Source organism: Rhamphochromis sp. 'chilingali' (assembly GCF_963969265.1).
Source record: "Rhamphochromis sp. 'chilingali' genome assembly, chromosome: 16".
NCBI lineage: Eukaryota > Metazoa > Chordata > Actinopteri > Cichliformes > Cichlidae > Rhamphochromis > Rhamphochromis sp. 'chilingali'.
In genome coordinates, this window is record NC_137943.1 from 26,424,381 (window position 1) to 26,447,976 (window position 23,596).

Consider the following 23,596-nt stretch of genomic DNA (forward strand, 5'->3'; position numbering starts at 1 on the left):
CTGTTGGAATACTTTATTAGTTTGTTACTTGGCACTGCTCAGTGCCTGTACATTGCAACCCTATACTTTATGAATGCAGCTTGCTAACCGTGATTGTGAGCATTAGCTGATAACTTAGCATTCCACCTTCTTGTCCAAATATGGAAATTTTCTGTCCATAAAAAAAAATAATGTAGCAGTGGCCAAAAGACTAATGTTATCCGGTCGTAAAGTCTGACGTCACTAGCTGTGTCTGGACCTAAACTCCGCTGCAGGTCCATATATCAAATGATCACTATGGCATTACTGAGAGTTGAAAAACTGTCTAAAGTCTTTCATCTTTAATAAAATGATCAGCGTTCTGCTCTACCACGTGTAACAATTGAGTCTAACATCCAGGCATCCATGAAAACGGAATTTATGACATTTAAGGAGTTAGCAGTTAGCAGGAAGTCAGCTCACTAGTTTCTATCTAAATACAATATAGCATGTCCTGACTGCGGGTTTTGGAAACAAATTAAAACGTACAGCTCTGTTATCACTTCCAACATAAATGAAGACAGAAAACTAAACAGCAGTGACGTTTGTAGGGTTACTGAAGTTGGGCTAGCTGGTATATAATGATGTGCTACGTGACCGCTAGCGACACAGCTATGTTAGCATAATATAAACAAGCTAACTTTTTTTCCACTCGATAAAAGTTACCGTGAGTGTTCTCGGTGGTCAGGAACAAATGTAATCGCATGGCAGGATGCTGTAAAAGGACCAAACTTCAGCCAGGAGAACAACTGAGATAATCCATCCACAATACGAGGTTAGTCATTCATATACTGCTGCATGGGCTGGGCTGTAGTTACATCCTAAGGTTTTAAAAACTGAGCTTAAATAAATGATTAGCGGTAATAAAAGCCGAGGGAGGTCAACAGTGATCACTGACTGTTTTAGGAGCTTTTTGAGATCAAATAGAAGAAAATACATAACATTAAACATGTTAACAACACAAAAGCCATATTAAACGCAGACTACTTTAGGCCCGGAAGTAGGATTCGTCGCGTCATCACTTAACAACCGGATATCCTGGTGGCCTCTTGCATTACTCCTGGTGGTGGCTACACTCATCGTTTATTTACAGTCTACAAGATAAGGATTATTATGACCTATAAATCATGCAAAGCTACTTTACTAGATTCCAAAAATGAAATCGTCACACTGGAAAACTAACACAATAAAGTTCCTTTAAATTTTATTTAAAGACAAATATTGGGTCGACATTAGAGACCACAGCTATCTCGACATTAAGTTTCTTGAACAAGCTCAATACAAATTAATAGCATCTTATATTAATTGCTCTCGACCTTCTTTCAAAGACTTTGCGACCGGTCTGTTATAAATCTACCAAAATGTGATTACTTATGCAGCTTGAGTCATTTTGTCAGATTTGATAAAGCTCCTCCACAGCGGCAGAGGACATCGTCTAACTTGTTTCACTGGCTCCATCGTACTCTTCCCTGTGATAAGTAAAATTAAAAACTGATTGAGGGTCTTTTTCTTCTGGCCTGAACCAAAGCCTCTCTCACTCTGCCCTTTTTAGGTTAGTCGCTTTTATTTGAGAAGCAAACCATGAAAACAGTCATGAATGCACAGCAGATGCCTTTCGTGTGCTCCGGTCAAACTAAAGGGCTCGTCTTCTCTGGTGAAGAATTTCTGGCATCAAATTCACCAAGACTTGAATTCTCACATTGACTTTCACATGTTAAAGTCTGGTTTTAAGCTCACGTTCTGTCTACAAAGCATAATAAGGCTTTCTGGGATTCACAGGGAGTCACTTTGTTTCAGAGGCCATGAATCATCCTGACAGCTGATGCTCGATACACCAAAACCACAGAAACAACCGGATACGGCTTGCTGTTCTGTTATCCACTTAGAAACAAGCTGAGTGACCAGAGTAAAGCACATTCCAGCTTTAAGCATTTCAATCAAGTGGATTTTCTAATTCTCATAATGCAACAAGGAATGTTTCCTTTGACCTACTGCTGTTTATCACAGTCTGAGACTGAGCCAGCATACCACCAACAATACCACATAAAGAGTTCTTTGTGACTCCCATCAGCAAAATGCAGAGTAGCAAATAGGGCCATACATAGCTAACCTAATAGTATTAGTTGGGGCTGCCAAGCCTACCTCAGTGGACTCAGAAGTGGAGGATTTATTGATGGCGAGTGACTGCGAAGGAGCAGAGCTGGAGGTCGGCAGTTTGGGTGACTCTGCTGTGTCACCATTGGGTAGGACTCCATCAGCGAACCACACCCTCCTCTGCTCTCGTGAGACGGACCCTGAATGTCAAAGACACGCTGTCAAATTAAAAGCATCAATCGTAATTGTTTTGGTCAATGCTGAGATCACAATAATTTAATATGATTACACTGGGCTACAGCCAAAATTCTTTCAAAATAAATTAAGCCACACAAATGATTTTGTGGGGCTAAAACTGAAAAGGACACTTAAGGGTATTGGTCGACAAAAAGTTTTTAACTGAAACCTGGAATAACATAAATATAAAGGCACTTCGACCCCTGAATTTTGGCAGAAATGAGCCAACTGAAGTAGGTTGATGCCAATTTTCCTAAACTGTTCATCCAGTTTTATTATCAAGCATGAAATTCAACTGTCCAATTTTGAATCTTATGTCATCTCCATTTGAGCTTTTGACCTCTCCTGTGACCTTGGATTTCACCTTCCTCGCAGCAGGAAATCTGTGGTGCTTCAACGTGAAGTTAGAGGATTTTAGAGCATATTAAAATACATAATTTTTCAGTATGCTGTTGAAAGTAGACAGACACGTATTATTGTATTATTGATCAATTATTTTGCAATGTAATAATCTTCTGTCTTCTTCATTTAAATGTATATTCTCTGGACATTCTTTTTAATTTTTGTGTGATTATTTTCCACAAAACAGTTGCTCTTGTCTTTGAAAAGTGCTATATAAATAAATTGTTTGCCTACTAGTCGATTTATTTTAAGAAAGAAATGTAATTAAGTGGACTACCTTGGATTTTTAATTAAAATTTACTTGGAGGAGGAGGACATATGAATTTTATAGCTACTACTGCCTGATGTGGGGTGAATGTGATCATTTAGAAATGTAAACAGTTGGGAAAGTAGTGCACTGAGCCATAAAAATGATTATTTTGAAATAAACAGCACAATATATCGATTACATTACGATTTATATCGACTGTTAAAAGCTAAAACTGTCATTGAGATTTCACACACACACACACACACACACACACACACACACACACACACACACACACACACACTAAATGAAATATCAGCATATAAGGAAAAATCTGCAGAGGACAAAGTGTCACTTTCAAGGGTTACAAAAGATGTTAGCATAAGAGTACTTTTATTCGCCGTAAAGGTCGTACCCTCGTTGCCAGGCTGCTTCAGGACTCCCACGGGCACCATGACGGTTGGAGGGGGCGAGCTGAGCACCCCAGAGGCCTGAGCCTGCTGCAGAGGGGGGATGGTGGAGCAGTACTCAGCTGGGTTGTTGGGGTTTGGACTTTGATTGCTCGCAGCAGCCGGCGTTTCCCATGATTGAGCTGACAGAGAGAAAATGGCACCAGTAAACATTAGGAGTCGTCATGCGTTACATAAGTACACATACATTTTTCACACCAGGAGAATTCTTGGGGAATTTAGAAGACTTTCCTGTAAGCAGGTACTCCTTCATAGCACAAAATTCACAGGTGTTACTATTTTCTCTAATGAGGCCTGTAAGTCTTCACTTCAGCCTTAAAGCTGCTACAGCCTACAGCTGTGCTTCACCTCAGCTCATCAACGAGACTCTTTGACACTCTTTAAATCGCAGCACAAAACCCATCTGTTTACATTAGCATATCAGCTGTAACCATCTTGTTTTATACGTTTTACATTCATAGTGTTCTTGGATTTTAAATCTCTTTTAATGCTGTTCTTGTTCATTTTGTGTTTTAAGGTGACCTTGAATCCTTTGAAAGGCGCCAACGAACAACATTATTATTAAAACTCATTATTAAGTCATTAATCAGTGAACCTGGACTGACCTGCACTGATAATTAAAGTCATTAATATAACCCATTCCTTTCATAGCACGATGTGTCAAAATGTGTGCTGTAAACATGATTTATCTATACAGAAGCTGCGCCACATTAGAGATAAAATCAAACTGCTGCTAACTACTGAACCTTTGGACAGATCGCATTTTTATTCATTAAGAAGCTCTGATCAACTTCTCTTTGATCTTCTCTTTGCATGGTCAAAAACCGTTCGTGTTTCTGCTTCGTACCCTTTTCGTTTACACGCTTTGTTTTGTCGCCCCAAATCAGGTTTTCAATACACCTGTTCCTTTACTCTGTTTATTGAACCGATCTTTATTTCTTCTGAAGCATTTACTGGATTACTTTTGCATAAAGCTGTGATGCTTTGTTTTGTTTTGCTGTATATTATGTCATGCACTGTTCCATTACAACTTGCTGAACTGGATTTCAGGCTTTTCAAAAGTTTTCAAACTTTGTGGTGCAAACGTCATGCAAAATTAGACACTTTATTCAGAACAAGTTTGGTTTTCAATTGGAAAGACTTTCTTTTTGGATTTGCAAACGCAAAAATAAACTACCTGCGAGTTTAGCGGCTCACATTTCTAAAGCCAGGTGGCCCAGCCTTAGAGAACTTGTGTGTTGCTTATGCAATCTTCATAATGTGGAGAAAAATTAATAAATAAAGACAAATTGCTTTTTCCATAAGATCCCACGAGAGAGAAAGCACATCTTACCAAGTCCCTATTACTGTTTAATCTTGTTATTTATTCTATTATTAGTCTCTTATAAATTATTTCACTTTTATTTCTCCAATTCTTCTCTCTTTCTTAAAGCAAGTAATACTCCATGGTCTGTTTTTGTGTTCTGTAATTATGTAAAAAGAAACAAACAAACTTCTAAGCGGAATTACACTGGAAAGTTGTATAAACACAGATGATTTTATATACCGCTGTCTACCGTGTGACTGCAAATAAAGAAAATGTAAAATTGGACAAAGGTTTTATCTGGACATACTAAATTCATTAAAAGGATATGGAGGAAACACTTAGCAATTTGCACCTCTAACATCTGATTTCATAAGTTGCAAAGAAGAAACCTTGCAGTACTTGCAATGATGCTCACCACTTGTCAGAGCAGAGTGACAGGTGACACAGACACGAGCCTCCTTCCTGTCCATGTACGTGAGCCTGCACTTCAGACTGCAACACGCCGCACAGAACACCTTAAAAACAACACGGAGAGACAGAAAAATAATCCACACCAGAATCCTACAAATGACCAAACCTCCAACATGACATCATCACCTTCAACGTAAAAATTATTATTATTATTTTTTAATTAAAGAACGTCCAGAAAGTTGTCATTAAATGTGCAGGAAATGTAGCGTTTTATGGACACTGATTTCATGTACTGAGCCAGCGCTTCAATGAGCTGCAGCTGCGTACACGACACTTTTCTTTCAATGGATTAGTACCTCATTACGTGTCATTTTCCAGTATCATGTACTTTAAATAATTAGACAGAGGGTAGATGATCCTTTTAATTTCAGAGCCACGCGGCACCATTATAATCTAGTTGTGGATCTAGCACTGTGGTGGAGGGTGCACCGAGGTTCCCGCTGCGCCTATTGTTTGCAGCCCCAGTGCAGGTGTTAGTATTACTGCAGTGCCAGCTCCCCCCTGCTCAAGTGGCAAGGAGCGTGTGTGATTTTGTTTACTACCATGGGAAATTAAGTAGCAGTCCGCCGATTTTTCCACTGCACTGTCAGCGACTGCATCTTCAGCTTAGAGCACAGTGCAGACAACCTGCTTTGTGTGTGTGGGTGGGCATAATGCTATAAAGCTACCTGCCCAACTATCAGCAAATAAATGCCTAAAGAGGAAAGCGTCTATCACAGCCCTGCATTAAATTTACCTCCTTCATCTATCAAAGCTATTTCCACATGTTTTTCCATCTCGCCGTTTCTGTTTTTGCTTAATATTAAAACACTGCCTACTTTTGGTGCACACTTACGAGATTTATTAAACATCAAAAACAACATAATCACAGAGATACACAGTTGTGTAATAGGTCATTATAGCTAGACTGCTTTTTATGGGTTAGATTAGCACAGTTTTAGTACACCACTGACCTTGCCACAGGCCCTGCAGTGATGCCTCCTCTTGGTGAAGGTGAACTTGACGTCACATTTCATGCAGACTGGAGCCTGGGAGTCAGGCACCCACACAGGGGCGACCTCTCCCAGAGAGCTGGTAGGTTTCCTGCACAGAGCACCTTGTTGCCCTGCCTGGAGATCATTGTCTGGGCTCTCTGGGGGTATGAGGGATGGAGAGTGGATGATGCCCTCTCCATTCACGCTGACTGCACTCTGGTCAGTCCCGCCAGGCGACGTTTCGGAGGGTGTGCCTTTCCGGCATTGGTTTTCGAGGTTCTTGTTCTTGTTGGCGGCAGACGGACTGAGCAGGTTCTGCACCTGGCCCGACAACGGCTGTGGGATCTGGAGCTTGAGGCTGACGGGCTGTTTGGGTCGGGCGCCTCCATAGGGAATGCTGACTGGCTGCAGCCGGTTGTTGAGTTTTGGTTGGATGCAACCCGATCCCCCTGCTCCTCCCTCGCCGCTTTCCTGCTTGCTCTCCTCCATTTCTTTCTCCTCAGTTACAGAGTCCTCTTTTGAGGGGACAGGAGAGGGGGAAACACCTTCCTCTACCCTCTCTTCCACCTCCTGAGGCTTAGAGCTAGTCCCGCTCTCCTGTTCCAAACCATTTGGAAGATTTGCTATTCTGTGGTGCTGGTCTACTTGTCCCTCTGGACCACATCTCCTTTCCTTCTCCAGCCCAACCTTGTCCGAAGGAGACGCACCGTTCTCCTCCAACTCACACCCACTCTGAACAACCCTGCTTCCATTCAGGAGACTTTCCCCTTGCTCCTCTTTTAAAATTCTAGTTTGCGTTTCTAGGCCAAAGTCCTGTAAGGCAGCTGAACTGCCATCATCCCCATTTTGTGCCGTGTGTTCCACATTTGGGAGAATTTTTGTGGAGGGTGTTTGTTCCTGTAATCCAACCTCAAAGCTGAAGCGAGTGTGACTGACAGACGAGCCTCCTCCTCCGGATGAGGCAGCTGTCTCTTCACGTTTAGTCTCCTGGCCAGAATCACCAAGCTGGATGTCTGCAGGAGAACTTATCTCTTTGCTGAGGGCATCCAGCTGTGGACTGGACAGGCAGCCATTCTCCACGTTGTCAGAGGCCGTCACAGGGGGCGGCGAGAGGTCGTCGGTGCCCACCAGTTTGCCGATATTGGGCTGGGGGAGGGGAGGGCTGTGGACGTCTGCCGGCCTCTCCTCTGCCCAGGATGGAGGTTCGGGACCAGGATGCCTTTTCAGATCAGCCCCTGAGGGAGGGGTGGAGGATGAGTCGGGGAGGGTCTTAAATGACAGGGGACTCTCCCGGGGGCTGAGGTCTGCGTGAGCCAGCGCAGGGTTCAAAGAGAGCATGTGGGTTGGTGGGGCCAGGATCTGGGTCCACTTAGCATCTGAAAGAATGGGAGTGTCCGTCTCATCTGCAGAGAAAAAAGAAAAAAGGAAAATGAAAGACTGTATGGATCTCAGCAGAAGCTCTTTGAACGTATTTTAATGTACTCACAAATTATATCTACAACTTTTTTTTTTTTTTTTTACGAAATCAACCAAAATATTAATGTATAAACTGGTATTGTCATCCTCATGTCAGAAAAATTGGTGCTCATGCTTGGTCTTATGAAGTCTGCACCATTTAATATCTATAAAGACATAAATTAATATTTGTCTTGATGTAGTCCCCTATTCCACTTTGCATTTGCCGGACACAACCATTTATCTACACTTTCCAAACAGCTTCCAATTTTCTGCTTAACACATGAAATGTGAAATACGAGGAAGTGGTTAGGAGATCATGAACCCTTGAACAGCCTCACAAGAACAGCCACAGAGAACTGATACAAAGATACACACTTCCAGGTGATCGAAAAAGCTATAAATGGCAGGAACAAAGCAGGGGATGAACTGAGAAATGAGGTTGGCATGGAGTGGGAAATTAGTGTGTGGATGGACTGGGAAATTCTGAGAAAGTGGGCCAAAATGGCTCGCTCGCCCCTGGGAGCCATCAGTCAAGTTGACATATAACTGCTGTGTAATACAAGTAGAAATTCTTAAAATATTTCTTTAAACCGACTTCCTCACACAGTCGGCCCTCGCCTCCATCCGCTGCAGTTCATGCTAAGCTGTTTCAGTGTGCAGCACACACACACACACACACACACACACACACACACACACACACACACAATCTGCCAAGCTGGATCTCTGACAGAGGTCAAAGATAACCACACACAGACAAAATACACACCAAGTTCACAGTAACATTAAACTCTACTTTGTGCCCATGGATCTGCAGGACTTTAGAAGAAGAGCCATCCTTTTTTTTCCCTATAACAGGCATTTGTGCTGGAATGCTGAGAGAATGCAGATACACAGCTCAGTAATGCAGTGTTTACTTCACAATTACCATAAATAAACTGTGAAATCACAGAGTCTCCAAAAAGGCTCCGACACACTTTTGGGATCATTAAGTGTGATGAAAACAGCCAACCCTCCTGTCTTGCACCAGTTACACGATGTCTCAAAGCCTAAGGGAAATGGGAAATTCAATTAATCCTATCCCCTCGTGGCCCGCCCTCAATCCCCACCTGTGAATGTTACTCAGACTTAATGGGCGGTGGCTGATTTTCTGACACCTTGATGATTTACTCTCAGAGGTTGTGCAATGGCACGCTGACAGCAGCTTTTCCTTTTCTGTTCGCCTTTCCTCGTCCGCAATGACTCACCGCTTGTCCTCGTCTGCTGTCTGCATCTATTAAAGCTCACCTTCGTTCTGCTCGAACTCGTCCAGCACCTTGTCCAGGTTGAAGGCCTCGGCCTGGAAGTAATTCTCCATGGGTCAGGAAGCTCCACCCTGCTGACGGCCGTGTGAACCTAAGAGCAGCAGCAAATGTGTCCTCAACGCCAGAGTCTGTCACATTTCCATACCGTATGTAAATGCCTCGCACGGCCAGAATCATATCTCCTTTCTATATCCTCTCCTCACTCCAATATCATTTGACTGAGGAAAAACAGCCTCTCCAACTCCCTTTTCTCTCTCCTCATTTCCTTCCCAAGCAGTTCTCTCTTTAATGATTACTCTGAGGTCACAGGGATAATGACAGAGACATGTGGGCATGGTCTAAATCTTTCTGATTAGCAAATTTCCCAACTGAAGCTGACAGTCAGGATATGAAGTAGCCAAACTGACTTCAATGTAAGGAAAGGTGTTTCAATGTCCCTTGTGTCTATTCTCCTCATTTTTAAAGAGAGCAGGCCCGTCCTATCAGTGTTGCTACATTAAGACTTAAGCTTATTTTCAAAATTAATAAATCTGACAACCATTTGTCTGCTTTTTTTTTTTTTAAACTGCCAAACTCTGGACATCAATTAGTCAGGAAGAACGGTAGGTGGTTTCCACAGTGACAATGCTGCAGTTTGCCAAAGGTTTGCGTCATTAAAACCATGTTTGATTACTGTGCGTTTTTAATATTGCACAGTAAACACATTTCAAGCTCTGTGAGATGCAGATGCAGCATGCAGTGTTTGTTTTGCAGATATCTGTGACAGAAAACTTCAACTCTGGAGTACCAAAAGTGCCGAGAGGTGAGGGCATAGAGGTAGACTTTAGCAAAAAACGTGTTGCAGTTGTCAACTTTAGAAAGGATGCCGAGTCTTTTAGATCTGAGGATCTTCAGAGCAAGGAAATACTCTCTAATTTGCTCATAGCTTGTTAATAATGCAAAATGAAGCTTTCAGTGTTACAAACGCTGTGAGTCTAACCCAGAGAGTAACGCGTTTAACATGCGAGTCATGCAGACAAAATATTTTGTTCATTTAAAGCCACAGGCCTGTACTTTGAAGCAGGATTTGGGGCTTTAGTGAAGTATCTTCAGGTTTAATCTTTGCTTTTTAGTATTACAAAGGTGGTTCACTTTGCATTGCCATGGTAACTCATGCTGCATACCTAAGCAGGTTAGGTGTGCAGGTAAATTTAAAAACAAAAACAAAAAAAAACAAAAAACACAGCTTGTGCCTGTTGTAATATTACTTGGTAACACTGGAGTTCTGCTTTAAAGTGACAAGCCTGGGAAATGTTTTGAATGATAGCAGAAAAATAAAATAAAAAAAAAAAAACAGGTAGTTGGGGTTTATTTTGCATTTTATCTTCTTTGTTTATGATTTTATTTAATTGTTTTAATGGGACTTTTTCATATTCTCTGCACTGCTACTCTAACAGTTTACACTTATTAAGCTGAAATCATAAAAAAGCATGCAAATGTATATCAGTCATGTTTTACACCTGCTTTGCACTGTCACATGTTGTGAATCACAAACCCTAAAATCCATTTGAAAAGTAAAGCCTGTATAAACACTTCATCTTCATCACATCTGTCAGTCCTCACCTGCACAGAGGTCCTCCTCAGCAGTCCCAGGTGATATTTTTTTCCCCCCTTTCTCTCAACAGGTTTCAGTCTTAGTTCTCAGCTCACCCAGTCTGGCAAGCGCCCAGCGCCCACACCTGAGATAAGGAGAGGAAACACTATTCAGTAAAGTGCTGCTTATCAACTCATGTGCCAAAAAAAAAAAAGATGCTGTCTAACTATTATACAGCGAGTAAGGTTAGGGCTGAGGTTACACTTCTCGTGTTTTTCCCCTGTAAACATGTGCTTGGAGAACTGTGGCGTCACACTCACAGTTTGCATTAAACATTTTTAAAAAAGGAGCTAATAACAACACATTTACAAAATTGCACACTGATCAAGGTGTACTGGGCAATGCTAGCTAATAGTCTAGTACTTGTGAAAAGGTCTGTCACTATATTTAAAAGCAATAAAGTCCAATGCAGGATATTAAAAGGAGAAAGAGAGAGACTCGTTTTAATTCATCTCTGGCTGCAATGCTTCTGTGCTCCACTTGAAATGAGCCTGTGGCTCAGGCAGCTCCAAAAAACAGAGTGACAGGGAACCAAGTGATGCAAAGACACCGTGTTACTTAAGGGTAACCGGTGTTTTGGTCTTGAGACAGGAATCTGTGTGACAAAGTTTGGGCAAATAAGTGAAAATGGAGCTTGTTTCCAAGCTGCACTCTGTTAACAAGCCAGATCCATCTGTTTCTTAACCCTGTCATGGGGTCAAGAGCTGGCGTACAGGTTTACAATCTATCGCAGGGCTAGCACGCAGACTACCAATCTTGCTCACATTTCTAACTATGGCAAATTCTCACCAGTTAACTTAATATGCTTCCTATGTGGACTGTGGGAGGGATCCAGAGAACGCAGAGGGAACTCAATCAAGAACAACATGTAAATTTCACAAAGATGGGACCCAGCTGGTGGTGGATTCATTGGCTGTATTGCTGATTTAAGTTAACGTCCACACTGAAATCTTACCCAAGTTGACAAGATTAAATATTTGAGCCTATGGGCTGTAGAGTACATCATGTCTTCTTAAAAACATAGCTCCAAGGGGTAATAGACAGTACTAATAACAAGCTGGAGAGGCCAAAAATAACAACTGAATATTTTGGAGGAAAAAAAGTCAGTGCAGCTCTTAATTCTTTTTTTAAATGAAAGCCTCATCCAACGCAGGAAACAGTTGGACCCTGAAAAGGGGTCGATTAGTTAACAAGCGGATACTTTATTATGCTCATAAAAAGGGAAGCTACACATCAGACAGCTTAGTGTTCACATTCATGCTGCTACTCTCTTAGACTAAAGCTAATAAACAATACCCAGCAACGGCCGATCACCATGTATGCTATGCTGCACATTATTATACGCATTGCCCATCAAAGCCTGACAGGGTAATCAGAGCTATGAATGGACAGCAGCTGAAGCCTGTACAGTAAACCTGCCCCATGTGTCCTTGCTGACGAGGAGACCTTGGAGCGAGGATGTAATGTGGTGCGGCTGCAAATGAGTAACAGCCAGGTTAAACTTCAGGGTCATCCTCATAAGGACAAACGAAACCACGGATTACACCAGAGACCAAATATTCCACAGGGCCAAGGCCTCGCAGAAATGAGCAGAGTCAACATATTTCCCGCTTAGTTTAAGATGCAAGTGGGGGCATGACGTCAGCACAAAACCGTAAAGGCACCGGACAGGAGCGTAAACATGGAATATGGATGTGGGATTGTACCATTTCAGAAGAACAGGGCTGACGGAGGTTATCACGGCTACAAACAGGAGTAAACTGAGGTAGTGCTGCTGGAGCTCACCAGAGGTGCTTTCCATTACTTTTCTGAGAAAGTGGTGAAAAACTGAAATATTCACAGCCAGTAAAAACAAACCGAACAATACAAGTTGTCAGACTGACATTTAAAACACAATGAATGATTCAATCAACTTGTGCACTGCATGCTTAAAAACACTCCACAGGTGCAGGGCGGTGAAAATTTTCTCTAAACTCATATGCCAAAATTCTTGAAAATGAACCCCCCCCCCCCCCCCCCAAAAAAAAAACAAAAAAACAAAAAAAAAACAAACAAAAAGCTAATACATGATCGAGTCCAGAGCTTTCCTGACAGAAAGAGGAACAGGGCTTCATTCCATGCCTTTTGTGCAGCTGAGTCGACTGAGTATCGGGGGCTTACTTTCTAACATTTTAGGGACTTTACTTTGGAATACAAAGCTCCTGAAAGCGAATGTTACTCTGAGCTAATGGTATACAAACAATCCACTCTGGACCCTTTTCAAGTCAAGAGGTTAAAAATGGGCAAATAGCTCAAAGTCTCTTTGATCTGATGGAAAATGATGCGTTCAGGTAACTTAAATGATTTTATACTTGTGGGAAAAGCGCCACGCAAGTTAAAATATTGAATAAAAAGTGAACAAACTGAAATATTAGGTTGTACTACATGGTGCTTGAGTTTTTACAAAATTTAACAGCCTGCAGGACTTTGATCAACACTGATTATAACAGCATGCAATTCATAGCCGATGGCTTTATTTACTGGTTTGGGAATTGTCTGATTTAAAAAGAAGATTAAACAAGAGTTAGATATTTCATTTTCATACTATTACTACTACTATATGTTACTGAATTTTGCTAGACCCTAAGAAATACTGAGAGTCAATAAACTGTTATCTGCATAATCTCAACAACTTCTTTTTTGAGAATCATTTTTATTACGCATTTCTTTAATGTAAGTCATATTGACTAGTTTTTCAAATAACTGAATCAAAAATGAGCAAAACAAAAAAAAAGCTAGAGACATTGACTGTATAAAAGAAATGGACACATCCACAGTGAAGAGGTTGTTTACTTTAGTCAGGCAAAAGTGCCATGTTTTTACTGATTGTTTGATTTAAGGCATGATTTAAGTAGGCATGTCACCAAAACCAGTACTTACTGTAATTATCGATATCGCAAATGTGACAGCACTTGGAGTTGTGCGTGTTCACCAGTATAGTGGAAGTTTTGGTATTGCATGTGAGCTTGTCAATCACAAGGTAGGTCAACCTTAAAGGACACTCTGCTGTATTGTCCTTCCATTGAGCGCTGTAATTTACAAAGAGAACACCATTCTGTATGAAATAAGACATCAGCAAAGTTGACAGAGGTCAAAGTTGAGGGGTGTCAAAAATTTTATACAACCAGACTTCTTCAAATAAAGGAGTCAACCTCCTGTTGGCTACTAGAAAGAATGCAGATGCAAGGCACCAGACACAGGCGCTATAATCCACCATCTTTTATATAAAGTCTATAGCTGGAGGATGTTGCTGGACACTAAAGTAGCATCAGCAAGACAAAGAACAAAAAAAAAGTGAAGTTTAAAAGGAAAAATTACAACTAAAGCGTGTGAGGTGATTCGCTTTGGAGAGCAAATTATCTTCATACCTCCTGCTCTGACCGCTGAACTGAAGAAACATCTAAGCTTCAAATACCTCGGAGTTCACATCACGCAGGACCTGTCATGGTCCTGTCACATCAACACTGTGGTGAAAAAGGCCCGACAGCGTCTCTACCACCTCAGACGCTTGAGAGACTTCCAACTGCCCTCCAAGGTGCTCAGGAACTTTTACTCGTGCACCATAGAGAGCATCCTGGCGGGAAACATCTTAACCTGGTTCGGGAACAGCACCATGCAGGACAGACGAGCTCTACAGAGGGTTGTGCGGTTAGCTGAGCGCACCATCCGCTCCGAGCTCCCTGACCTGCACTCAATCTACAGCAGGCGGTGCTGGACCAAGGCCAGGAAGATCGTGAAGGACCTCAGCCATCCCAACAACAGACTGTTCTCTCTGTTGAGGTCAGGAAAGCGATTCCGCTCCCTGAAGACCAACACAGAGAGACTGAGGAGGAGCTTCTTCCCGCAGGCGATACGGTCTCTCAATCACAATCACACCACCACACAGTACTGACCCACACATATGGTTCTTACACACACACTGGACATTCTGGACTTTGGTTTTGCACAACACTGGTCACTATATTCTTCATTTCCGGTTAATACTTGTACAGCTGCTGTTATTGTGTATATATTTATTTATATTTAGATTTCTTCATACATTCTTATATAGTTCTATATTGTGTATTGTGTATTTTGTTGTACAGTTATTTTATTTTCAACTTTAATTTATATATTTATCTTTATCTTATTCTTCCCAGTTAAATTTACCCTTCATTCTAATTTGTGTTGTACAGTTATTTCATTTTTAACCTTAATTTATATTTTATTCCTTCCTAGTTAAATTTACCCTTTTTAATTTTTCATATTTATTTCCTATCTTATTCATAGCCTTTTCCTTTTTTGTTCTCTTTAGGTCACGAGCAGTTGTCCAAGCATTTCACTACATATCGTACTGTGTATGACTGTGTACGTGACAAATAAAATTTGAATTTGAATTTGAAGCACCAAGTCTTAACCTCAGCCAACCTCTGCATCGTTTTCCCCAGGTGAGAAGTTTCCCTCCTAATGAAAGACTTCTAAAACCGTCTTACACTATAAAAGCATCCAGTGGAGCTGTCGTAAACACATACACACTCACACAGACACGCCTCCATAAGGACAGGAGCCCATCCCTGATTAAGATTTAATTACTCTGCAGAGGCGTTGAATAATGCATCTTTAGTCAAAGTGCATGAACAAGTCATATTTTTAGACATGTAAACTCAGAAAGATGCTTCAGAGGAGGCATATGTGCATGAAATTGTGTCAGTCAGAGAGGAAAACAGTCCTGCAGTAACAAATTCTTAAGAACATGTTGTGTACAAACATGCTGCAACTCATCAAAAACCATCAAAGAAGAAAACGTGTGATGCCGCCTACAGTAAAGCAAGAATATCGAGATTGTGCATGATAGAACAGCTCAGCTGATAATTATTATAACCCCTCTGTGAACAATACACTAATGATTTATTTGATAGAGAGGCCACAACACTGTGTTTAAATTTTCTTTGGCTAATGCACATCTGTGGTTTTAAAATCAGTGCCTCATCAATAACTTGACAGACTGGCATGAAATGTAAAACTAATCTATTCTGGAATAAACCTCAACAATAAACTCGATACAATACAATATATTTAAATGTTATTTACTCTCTCATTTAAACAGCGTGCTGTTCATTTTTAAATGTCTTGTTTTGTCCGAACAAAAGTCCAAAACCAAAAAAACCCAATCCAAACACTTTTAGCTCCATTCTCACTACCTTTAAGACAGGTTTCCTCTGATTGGCTGCCCCTTGTAAACAAAAGATTTGAACTGCAGGTGGGTGGAGCTTTCCTGCTTGTATACCAGGGGTGGGCAACTCCAGGCCTCAAGGGCTGGTGTCCTGCAGGTTTTAGATCCAACACAGCTGATTTAAATGACTAAATGACCTCCTCACCATGTCTTGAAGTTCTCCAGAGGTAATGAATGAACTCATCATGTGATTCAGGTGCGTTGACCCAGAGTGATATCTAAAAACTGCAGGACACCGGCCCTCGAGGCCTGGAGTTGCCCACCCCTGTTATAGATAGATCTTAAGAGCCTGTTTGAAACGGATTGCTTACAGCGGACTGGAGGCAGGGCAGCACAATAATGGTTTGTATCATAATCTTAATTATTTAACATGTTTATTCAATCAATCAGTTTTCTTTTTAAACAGATTTTATTTCATTTGAAATAGAATAATCATTTTAATTATTACCTAAACAGCCTATCACTCAAGGGTAACCACTGATCTGTCTTTACCGCAGGATGTCTGAGGCCGGCAGTGCAGACTGAGGCGACGGGAGGCAGTGTTGGCAGTGAACAGCAGCCACAGGGAAACGGTCAACTGGCACACCCCACCAAAAATGTAAGAACTGTGTGATATTTCATGACGGCAACCATTAATAATCCTTCATATTCAACTGAAAGTGAGAGAATTTTCTAGATCAATGTTACTAACTTAGGGCTCTCTTTGAGTCATCTTTGTTAGAACTGAACTAAAGAGCAAATGAATCTAAACCTTTAGAGGGGTGGAAGCGCACAAGTGTAAAGGAAAGGTGTGAGCTTTAATTAATTGGAAAAGAACTACAGCTTTGTATTGATCATGAATGCAAATCAGTAACCGTTCCTTCCAATTTATTTCATTTTCATAACTGCTGGTCATCAAAATCAGTTGAGATTAAAAGTCGAATTAACTGCCCAGCCCTAACTGAAACTTTGGTTAAGCTCAATACGAGCACACGTACCAAACACAACAAGGAACTATTTTTAAATCGAGCAACCAGCAGCTGATCTCCAGGCTCACTCCAACAGTCACGCTCCAGTGTCAGCCAGACATGCTAATATTGAAGTGGCCCATCAGGCTACTAACATGATAAACCATACCCGACTGGACCTGCCTGGCACGGCAGCCAAATTAAATAAGACAAGGGCATAAACAGCGAGGAAGCTCGGACATACCAGAATGCTAAACAGTTCATTAGGTCCACGCAATCAGAACAACGACTCCTGTATCCTGTTGTTATTTTCTGAGAGGGAGCAGCATTCGCTTCCTCGCCAATGAGGTGGATATCCTCTACAATCATTAGTGTAATCAGACATTTATGTTTTGGTTATACACAAGCTTTGGACTATTTCAATATTTCATGGGTTACTACAAGTATATTTCTAACAATTTTGTGTTACATTTGTGGCTATTTCCTGAATGTGTGCACATAAATGTCCTCTACTCTCCACATTTTATGAGCAGGCCCTTTAATTGGTATGACGTGCACTTCACATGTCACACCAATTAAAAGACCATGAACCCATTACTAACAGCATTTAAGTCCAACAGGATTTAGGTCACTCATTGGCATGGGCTCCTTAAATATTAGTTGCTCATTATTAAAGTTATCATTTCCACACGCGTTTCCCTTACAAGTCTGTTAAAAAAAAAAAAAAAGTCTGTGCCTGTAAGCCAAAAGTTACTCAAGAGTAAAATTGGTGTTTTTGCCATCTGAACCCTGAGAATGACCCAAGATTTCCTGGTGAAATTAAAAATAAATGTCCTCCATAAATGTTTCTAAGTGTTCAGACTTGGTCACAGCTCATTAAGTATTTAAGGGAGTTTGACGGCAAACGGTAACCCGGTTAGAAGCCATCGCTGATGGCTGCATTCATGCGTACACAGACCAGTATCGCAAATTGATGTAAATGATTTAAACACAAAATTGTCTTTATAAGCAAAAGAAAATGAAAAAAAATTAAATAACTTCTTTCTTCCTTATCATTTTCTTGGCTGAATATGAAGCCCTTGCCAGCTCCCACTGGTTTAAGGCAGAGTATATTAATCATCAATCATAAACTACAGTCCTAATTGCATTCAATTATGCACAAACTTTCTATTTCTTGGTTCAAAATTTGACCTTTTTTGGGGGTGGGGGGGGGTGGGGGGGGCGGGTAACTGCATACATAAGCACAATCAGTCTGCAAATAGTGTGCATTAACTTACTTAACATAAGTCTGTGCATTTTCCTAGTATTTGTGGCCATTTAATAACTCGCATTGAAAATCTGTCTCCTTTTGTCCATCGCAGAAAGAAAGATATTATAGTCTTATACTGACATAATTTTTCAGTACATATGTAGATACAAAAAAAACCCAAAACTTTGCTTATTTTTTGGTATTGGAATGTTGTTCTGACAAAATGAAACATTTAAATTAGAAAAAACAAATTGGAATGTCTGACAGACATTTTTACTGTCCAAGAATAAAAACACAGAGTTAGGAATTAACATTAATGTCTCTTTTAAAACTTTAAAATCTAAGCTCTCTTGTAATTTATTCAAGTGGTCTTCAGGAATAGTTCTCCAGGCTTCTTGAAGGACATCCAAAGCTCTTTCTTTGCATGCTGGCTGCTGTTTGTTCTGTTCTCTATCAAGATGATCCCTCACTGCTTCAGTGCTTCTGTTCTCTAGGAAGGCCAATCCATGACAAGATAATGTTCCATTGTGTGTTTTTCTATCCAGCTATTCTTTTATTGCATAAGCAGTGTGTTTGGGATCATCGTCATCCTGAAAATGAAGCTGTTTTAAAGATGATCTTGCATAGAGGATCAAAATCTGATGTTACTTTTTTACATTTGTAATTTCTTGAACTTTGACAAAATCTCCAACACCATTGGCAGAAATACAGCCCCAATCCACCACAGAGCCTCTGCAGTGCTTTACAGATAACTCTGTAGACACTTGTTGTTCTAATTCTCTTCCCAACTCCTTTGTACACACCGACAAAGATTTGAACCAAAAACACCAAATCTGACTTTTATTCATCACTGAATAATTTCACCCATTTTCAGACCAGTTCCTGTCTAATTTGCTATACTGTCCACAGAGATCATTACAGAAGTCTTCAGTGAGCAGTAGATGGATCAACTGAGGAGCCAGATGCATTTCTAATGTCTTCTGACAGGTCTTTGCTGGATTTCCCATTTCTTAAGGACATAAAGACCTTGTTGGTCAAAAATACTATTTTGTGTAGTCAAACTGTGTTCTCTTGGGTATTTTTTGTAAATTTAAGTAATGAAAATGGAACAACTTATGTGTCTTTGTGACAGGCTGCCCATAAGCTGCATAAAAATAGAATTTAAAACTGGGTCTTAGCCAAGTTGTCTTATGTGTAGACAACACTGCTTCACCTCTTGAGTTAGGGGTGTTTTTTACATTGGAATAAATAATGTCAGTGTTAAGTGGCTTAACAAACCAACAAGCAAACAAAAATATTCTTCTGAAAACGGTCAGATATAAGAACTGGACTACAATGAGTGAAAAAGCAGGCAATGCTCAGAGAAAAACTCTGAAAAACCTTCAGAAAGACAGGAGAATTATTGCTCAAGATCACTTGAAACTCAGGCTCCTTCTAAGCAGTATAGTACATTACTATAGATTAGTATTAGTAGTAAATTATAAGTAGATTAGCATAAATTCATCCTCAGGGAGGGATTAATTTTCCATAGCAAACATGTACATGACACAAACAAGTAGGACATAACATTTTGTAAAAAGAAAACACTGAATGTATTTATTATTTATTATTATCTGCAACTATATTTTTAAATAAGAAGTGTAATTTTTATTACTTGCCTTTGAAAGTTATGGTTAGGCAAACAATAGGTGATTGGCCAAGACTTTTAATTTACAGAAACTAAAGAAAACAGGCTGCCCTTTTCACACTGTTAAAAAGTAATCATGAAAATAATCAATGGATGAATCAAGAGTTAGAATGATATTTATCTGGAGCTGTGAGATTGACCGGCAACTCTGGATTTGGAGAAACAAAAAAATGTAAATGTTATAAATCATGAAATAAATAAAATAAAAACGCGTTGAATTTCCTATTATTTCTCATGCTATAAGAATTCCCAGGACTACGATCTCACATCCTGAGAAACAATGTTTTTAGCTCCACATCCAGCACCGCCGTGTTCCAGACGCCATCTACTGAGGGTGAACACAGGAAACCTCAAGTGATCGCTTCCTCTCTTTAAGAATAGACTGACATCACTTTCTACCAGCATGATCGCCAAACTGAGTGACACATTATTATGTAATGTGTGCTATGCTTAACGCCCAAGCTGGAAGTACACTGGGAGTTGTCCTACCTCCTCCTTCTACTGCTTTAAGCTTTTTTTTCCTGCTCTTCAAGACAAAATAAATAAAAGCAAAAACACATAAAAGGAAAACATGCCACAGGTTTGTATCCTCTGAAAGGTCATGCTCGCTTAAAAATAAAATAATTTCTTTGACAGGAGAGGTTGAAAAAGTTAAATCCCCTGAGATTTACCTTCAGGAGGAAAGAGGAAAGTAGCTGTCCTCCTGTTATAAAGAGCTACTCTGCTTCACAGAACGTGTCAGAAGCTATTACGAGCTTCCTTTCTCCCTCATGTTTGATCTACATTTAACCACCACTACAAAGAAAGAAAAATCAGCACAGGGAGACTGGCTGCTGGTCTGCCATTGGGGAGACTTGTAATTCTTTCTGAAAGCATACAGTAACCTACATCTGGGACGTCTCTGCACACATGAGAGCCCGTCTCTACACGGGCGTCTGTTGGATCAGTTGAATCACACATCCTCACTGGGATTTATAACCACCTGAAGATGAAGTGGGATATCTTTATGCTTCATGGGAAAAAAATAATTTCACATTAATATTGCCAAATACCATCTAGTACCATTTTATTAATAAATATACGTTAAGATATGTGGTGGTGATGTGGCTTTTTCTTTGGTCCCAAATTCATTTTTTAATTTGCCATTGCTGATGACTATTCAAGGTGCCCCTGGGACAGGCCTACTTCTGGATAAATCCACCTCCAGGCCTGGACTAAAGTCTGGACAGCAAATGCAAAAGTCGCATCAGCAAGAAACCTGATAAAGTTTGTTTGGACTAAACTACCATAGATACAAAACCAACTCAATGACAAGCTGTATTATTTCCTCTTTTAAGCCAACCTTCTTCTAATTGGCTGTCCCTTTCAAACAGACGGACTGTGGGTGGAGCTTCTGTTCTCAAAGCTAGCACTTTGCGCCTGAGATGACGAAATTAGGCATATCTGCTCCTGCTGGCATCAAAGAGAGACAAAACTACCTGAAACCGAGCATGCAGAGCAGTGTGAAGCCTGAGCTTTTCGCGGACAGTGGTTTCTTGTATATACAACACTGACATTATTTCATTACTTCACCTTTTCCATTTTTGAGCATTTGTAATATGCACATCCACTCACATAACAGTGGCAAAAAAAGGATATTCATAATGGGTCCCCTTTAAGAGACTACTCACTGACATAAGAGGTCAGTAATTCAGGGAGCTGTAAAGAAAGGGACTTGTGTTGCAAATATTTTGCACCAGACCATGTTTAAACTGCTCATCATCAGCAGATAGATAAGAGAGGACTTTGACATAGAGCAGAGCATTAATCAAAATCCAGTCTAAATGTTATTATAACCCCTTTTTAAATTTAGTTTTCAACTATTTGGTAACCTGAATTTCTAGCACCCACCAGAGAGGTTCAAGCCAGCACCAAAGGGAAACCCCTTGTATTATTAAAATCTATTAGAAAGTGCAAGGAATTTATTTTATAAGGCATAATATCATTTTTTTAATGAAATTGCCAGGATAAAAGATACAGATCACTCAAAAAGGATCCTAGTCTTTATTGTAGATGTGCACTTGTGCAGAGCAGGTAGACGACCATTTGATTAGCTTATAAAATCATAAGTAGCACTGTTCAACCTGAGAAGCATAACTTACCTAATCAAAACGTTTAAAAAAAAAAGTTATCCTAGCTGAACTGCACATTTTTTTAATATATTCCGAGTTGATTTTGAAATTCTTGACTATCCAAGACCTGGACAGAAGCAAAGAGACCAAATACAAAAGGTGTAGCACCAGGAAAGCTCACCAAACCAACCCTTGAGAGCGCATAGATGACCACTTGCTTGGATTATGCAACCATAAGTGGCACTGTGGCTGTGCCTGCAGGCCAAACACATCCTCGCTGGATGAAGATCACTCTCAGGTAGACTGGGAAAACACATGGAAAGCTACTCTGTGTCATTAAAAGAAGGTGGGTTAAACTGGTGCAGCTACACGACAGCAGCGGTGAAGTGTTTGTCTATTTGTTTGTTAACTTGGGTAGTTGTATTAGCTGGCCAGCTAGCTGAATTAAACCAAATTCACAAAGGCCACGAGTTAAGTTTCCAAAACAATTCTGACCCATTCGTCTTAGCAGTGTGGCAAAAACTGAGATTTTAGGCGTCAAATAATAGCACTTAACAGCAGCTGGCTGTACTGGAGAAAGCCCTAAAGATTGAGCGGGCAGTCGTGCGCCGAGTGACGGGAGAGACTTGCTGCTCTGGCGGACACTCACGCCGTCACTGACTCGGTGGGTTCCGTTGCTAACGGACAGTCATAACGGTTAATAGAAACCATAAAAGCCTTCCTCCTCACATTAAGTCACCCACACCAAAGTATTTTCCTCCTGTCGCACTGCTATCAACCTCACTGGCTGTCTATCCGCAGCTCGCAATGTAAAGGAGAGCGCGTTGTGTAATAGACGTTAAGATATAATGTTACCGTAACGGCACCTTCTCCATATTCCTCACCGTTTATCCACCAAATAAGCCAAAAAAGATAGCACCGCAGCCGTCCACGCTCACTTGGGCTGCATCGATAGTTGGCGTTGCAATGGCGGTTTTGTAAACGTTGGAGCAACAGCAGACCCGTGAAATGTCACGAAAACAAATCCAGTTACTCACCGGAGGAATCCTCATCTTTACGTAAAGTCCCGCGGAGCCCCTCCGTTAGCATCCGCCATACCTGATCGTCTTTCAGAGCTATTTTTGAGTATCCGTCTCGCGTAGACCCACCACCGCCTGCCTGCCTGATTCAAACAGTCGGAAAGTAAAGCTTCTAGTCTAGCGTAGTTGTGCGACAGCAGCACTCAAGGATCCCTCCCCCAAGGTTTAATACTGGGGAAAAGAAGGAGCAGCGATAAGTCAGCCAAAATGGATATCCTAAACTACCGGTTTTCAAAATAAGACGCAAAGCATCTCCCTTAGAGGTTACATTATAACGCCAAGAGAAAAACTGTGAATGCAGATCTAATTAATTTGGACATCATCATTACATTTCTTTAGTTATTTTTTTTGTTTCAAACTGCTTTATAAAATAAACACACCAACCAAAATTATAATTACTATGTTTACCTTTAAGAAAAACAAACAATTCGGTCACAGATAATATATCGATTAAAACAACCCATCTTTTTGATGCTGTAACAGCAAAGTGTGTACGTTTTACGTGTAAGTTGTTATTGTATTATTTTATAACTAGATAAACAACTTTCAGGAAAGTTCTTTTTTCTTTTTTTATTCCTAAAACATGTTTGGAGGGGTCTTTCAGTAAAAGCCAGTCCATGTTAGTAGTAAATAAGAAGAAGAAGAATATATTCAA

At 40.5% G+C, this 23,596-nt stretch overlaps 1 protein-coding gene and 1 long non-coding RNA gene across 5 annotated transcripts in view; one reads left to right on the forward strand and one right to left on the reverse strand.

Annotated features, from left to right (window-relative positions):
- Positions 1-23,120, reverse strand: part of zfyve9a (zinc finger, FYVE domain containing 9a) — a 40,047-nt gene extending 16,927 nt beyond the window's left edge. For 2 of the 4 annotated variants that reach the window (XM_080907804.1, XM_080907803.1), the window contains exons 1-7: positions 22,900-23,120; positions 10,587-10,702; positions 8,968-9,075; positions 6,202-7,625; positions 5,193-5,292; positions 3,417-3,593; positions 2,161-2,312 (exon numbers count right to left, since the gene is read on the reverse strand). In XM_080907804.1, coding sequence (XP_080763930.1) covers positions 2,161-2,312; positions 3,417-3,593; positions 5,193-5,292; positions 6,202-7,625; positions 8,968-9,037 — 1,923 coding nt within the window. In that variant the 5' untranslated portion in view covers positions 9,038-9,075; positions 10,587-10,702; positions 22,900-23,120. Of the gene's footprint in view, positions 1-2,160; positions 2,313-3,392; positions 3,594-5,192; positions 5,293-6,201; positions 7,626-8,967; positions 9,076-10,586; positions 10,703-22,899 lie in introns of all 4 variants that reach the window. The other 2 variants (XM_080907802.1, XM_080907801.1) reach the window with 1 other exon arrangement.
- Positions 16,077-19,079, forward strand: LOC308412950. Its single transcript, XR_013974644.1, has 3 exons — positions 16,077-16,210; positions 16,366-16,466; positions 18,974-19,079. It is a non-coding gene; the product is annotated as an uncharacterized lncRNA (long non-coding RNA).
- Positions 23,121-23,596: the final 476 nt, after the last annotated feature.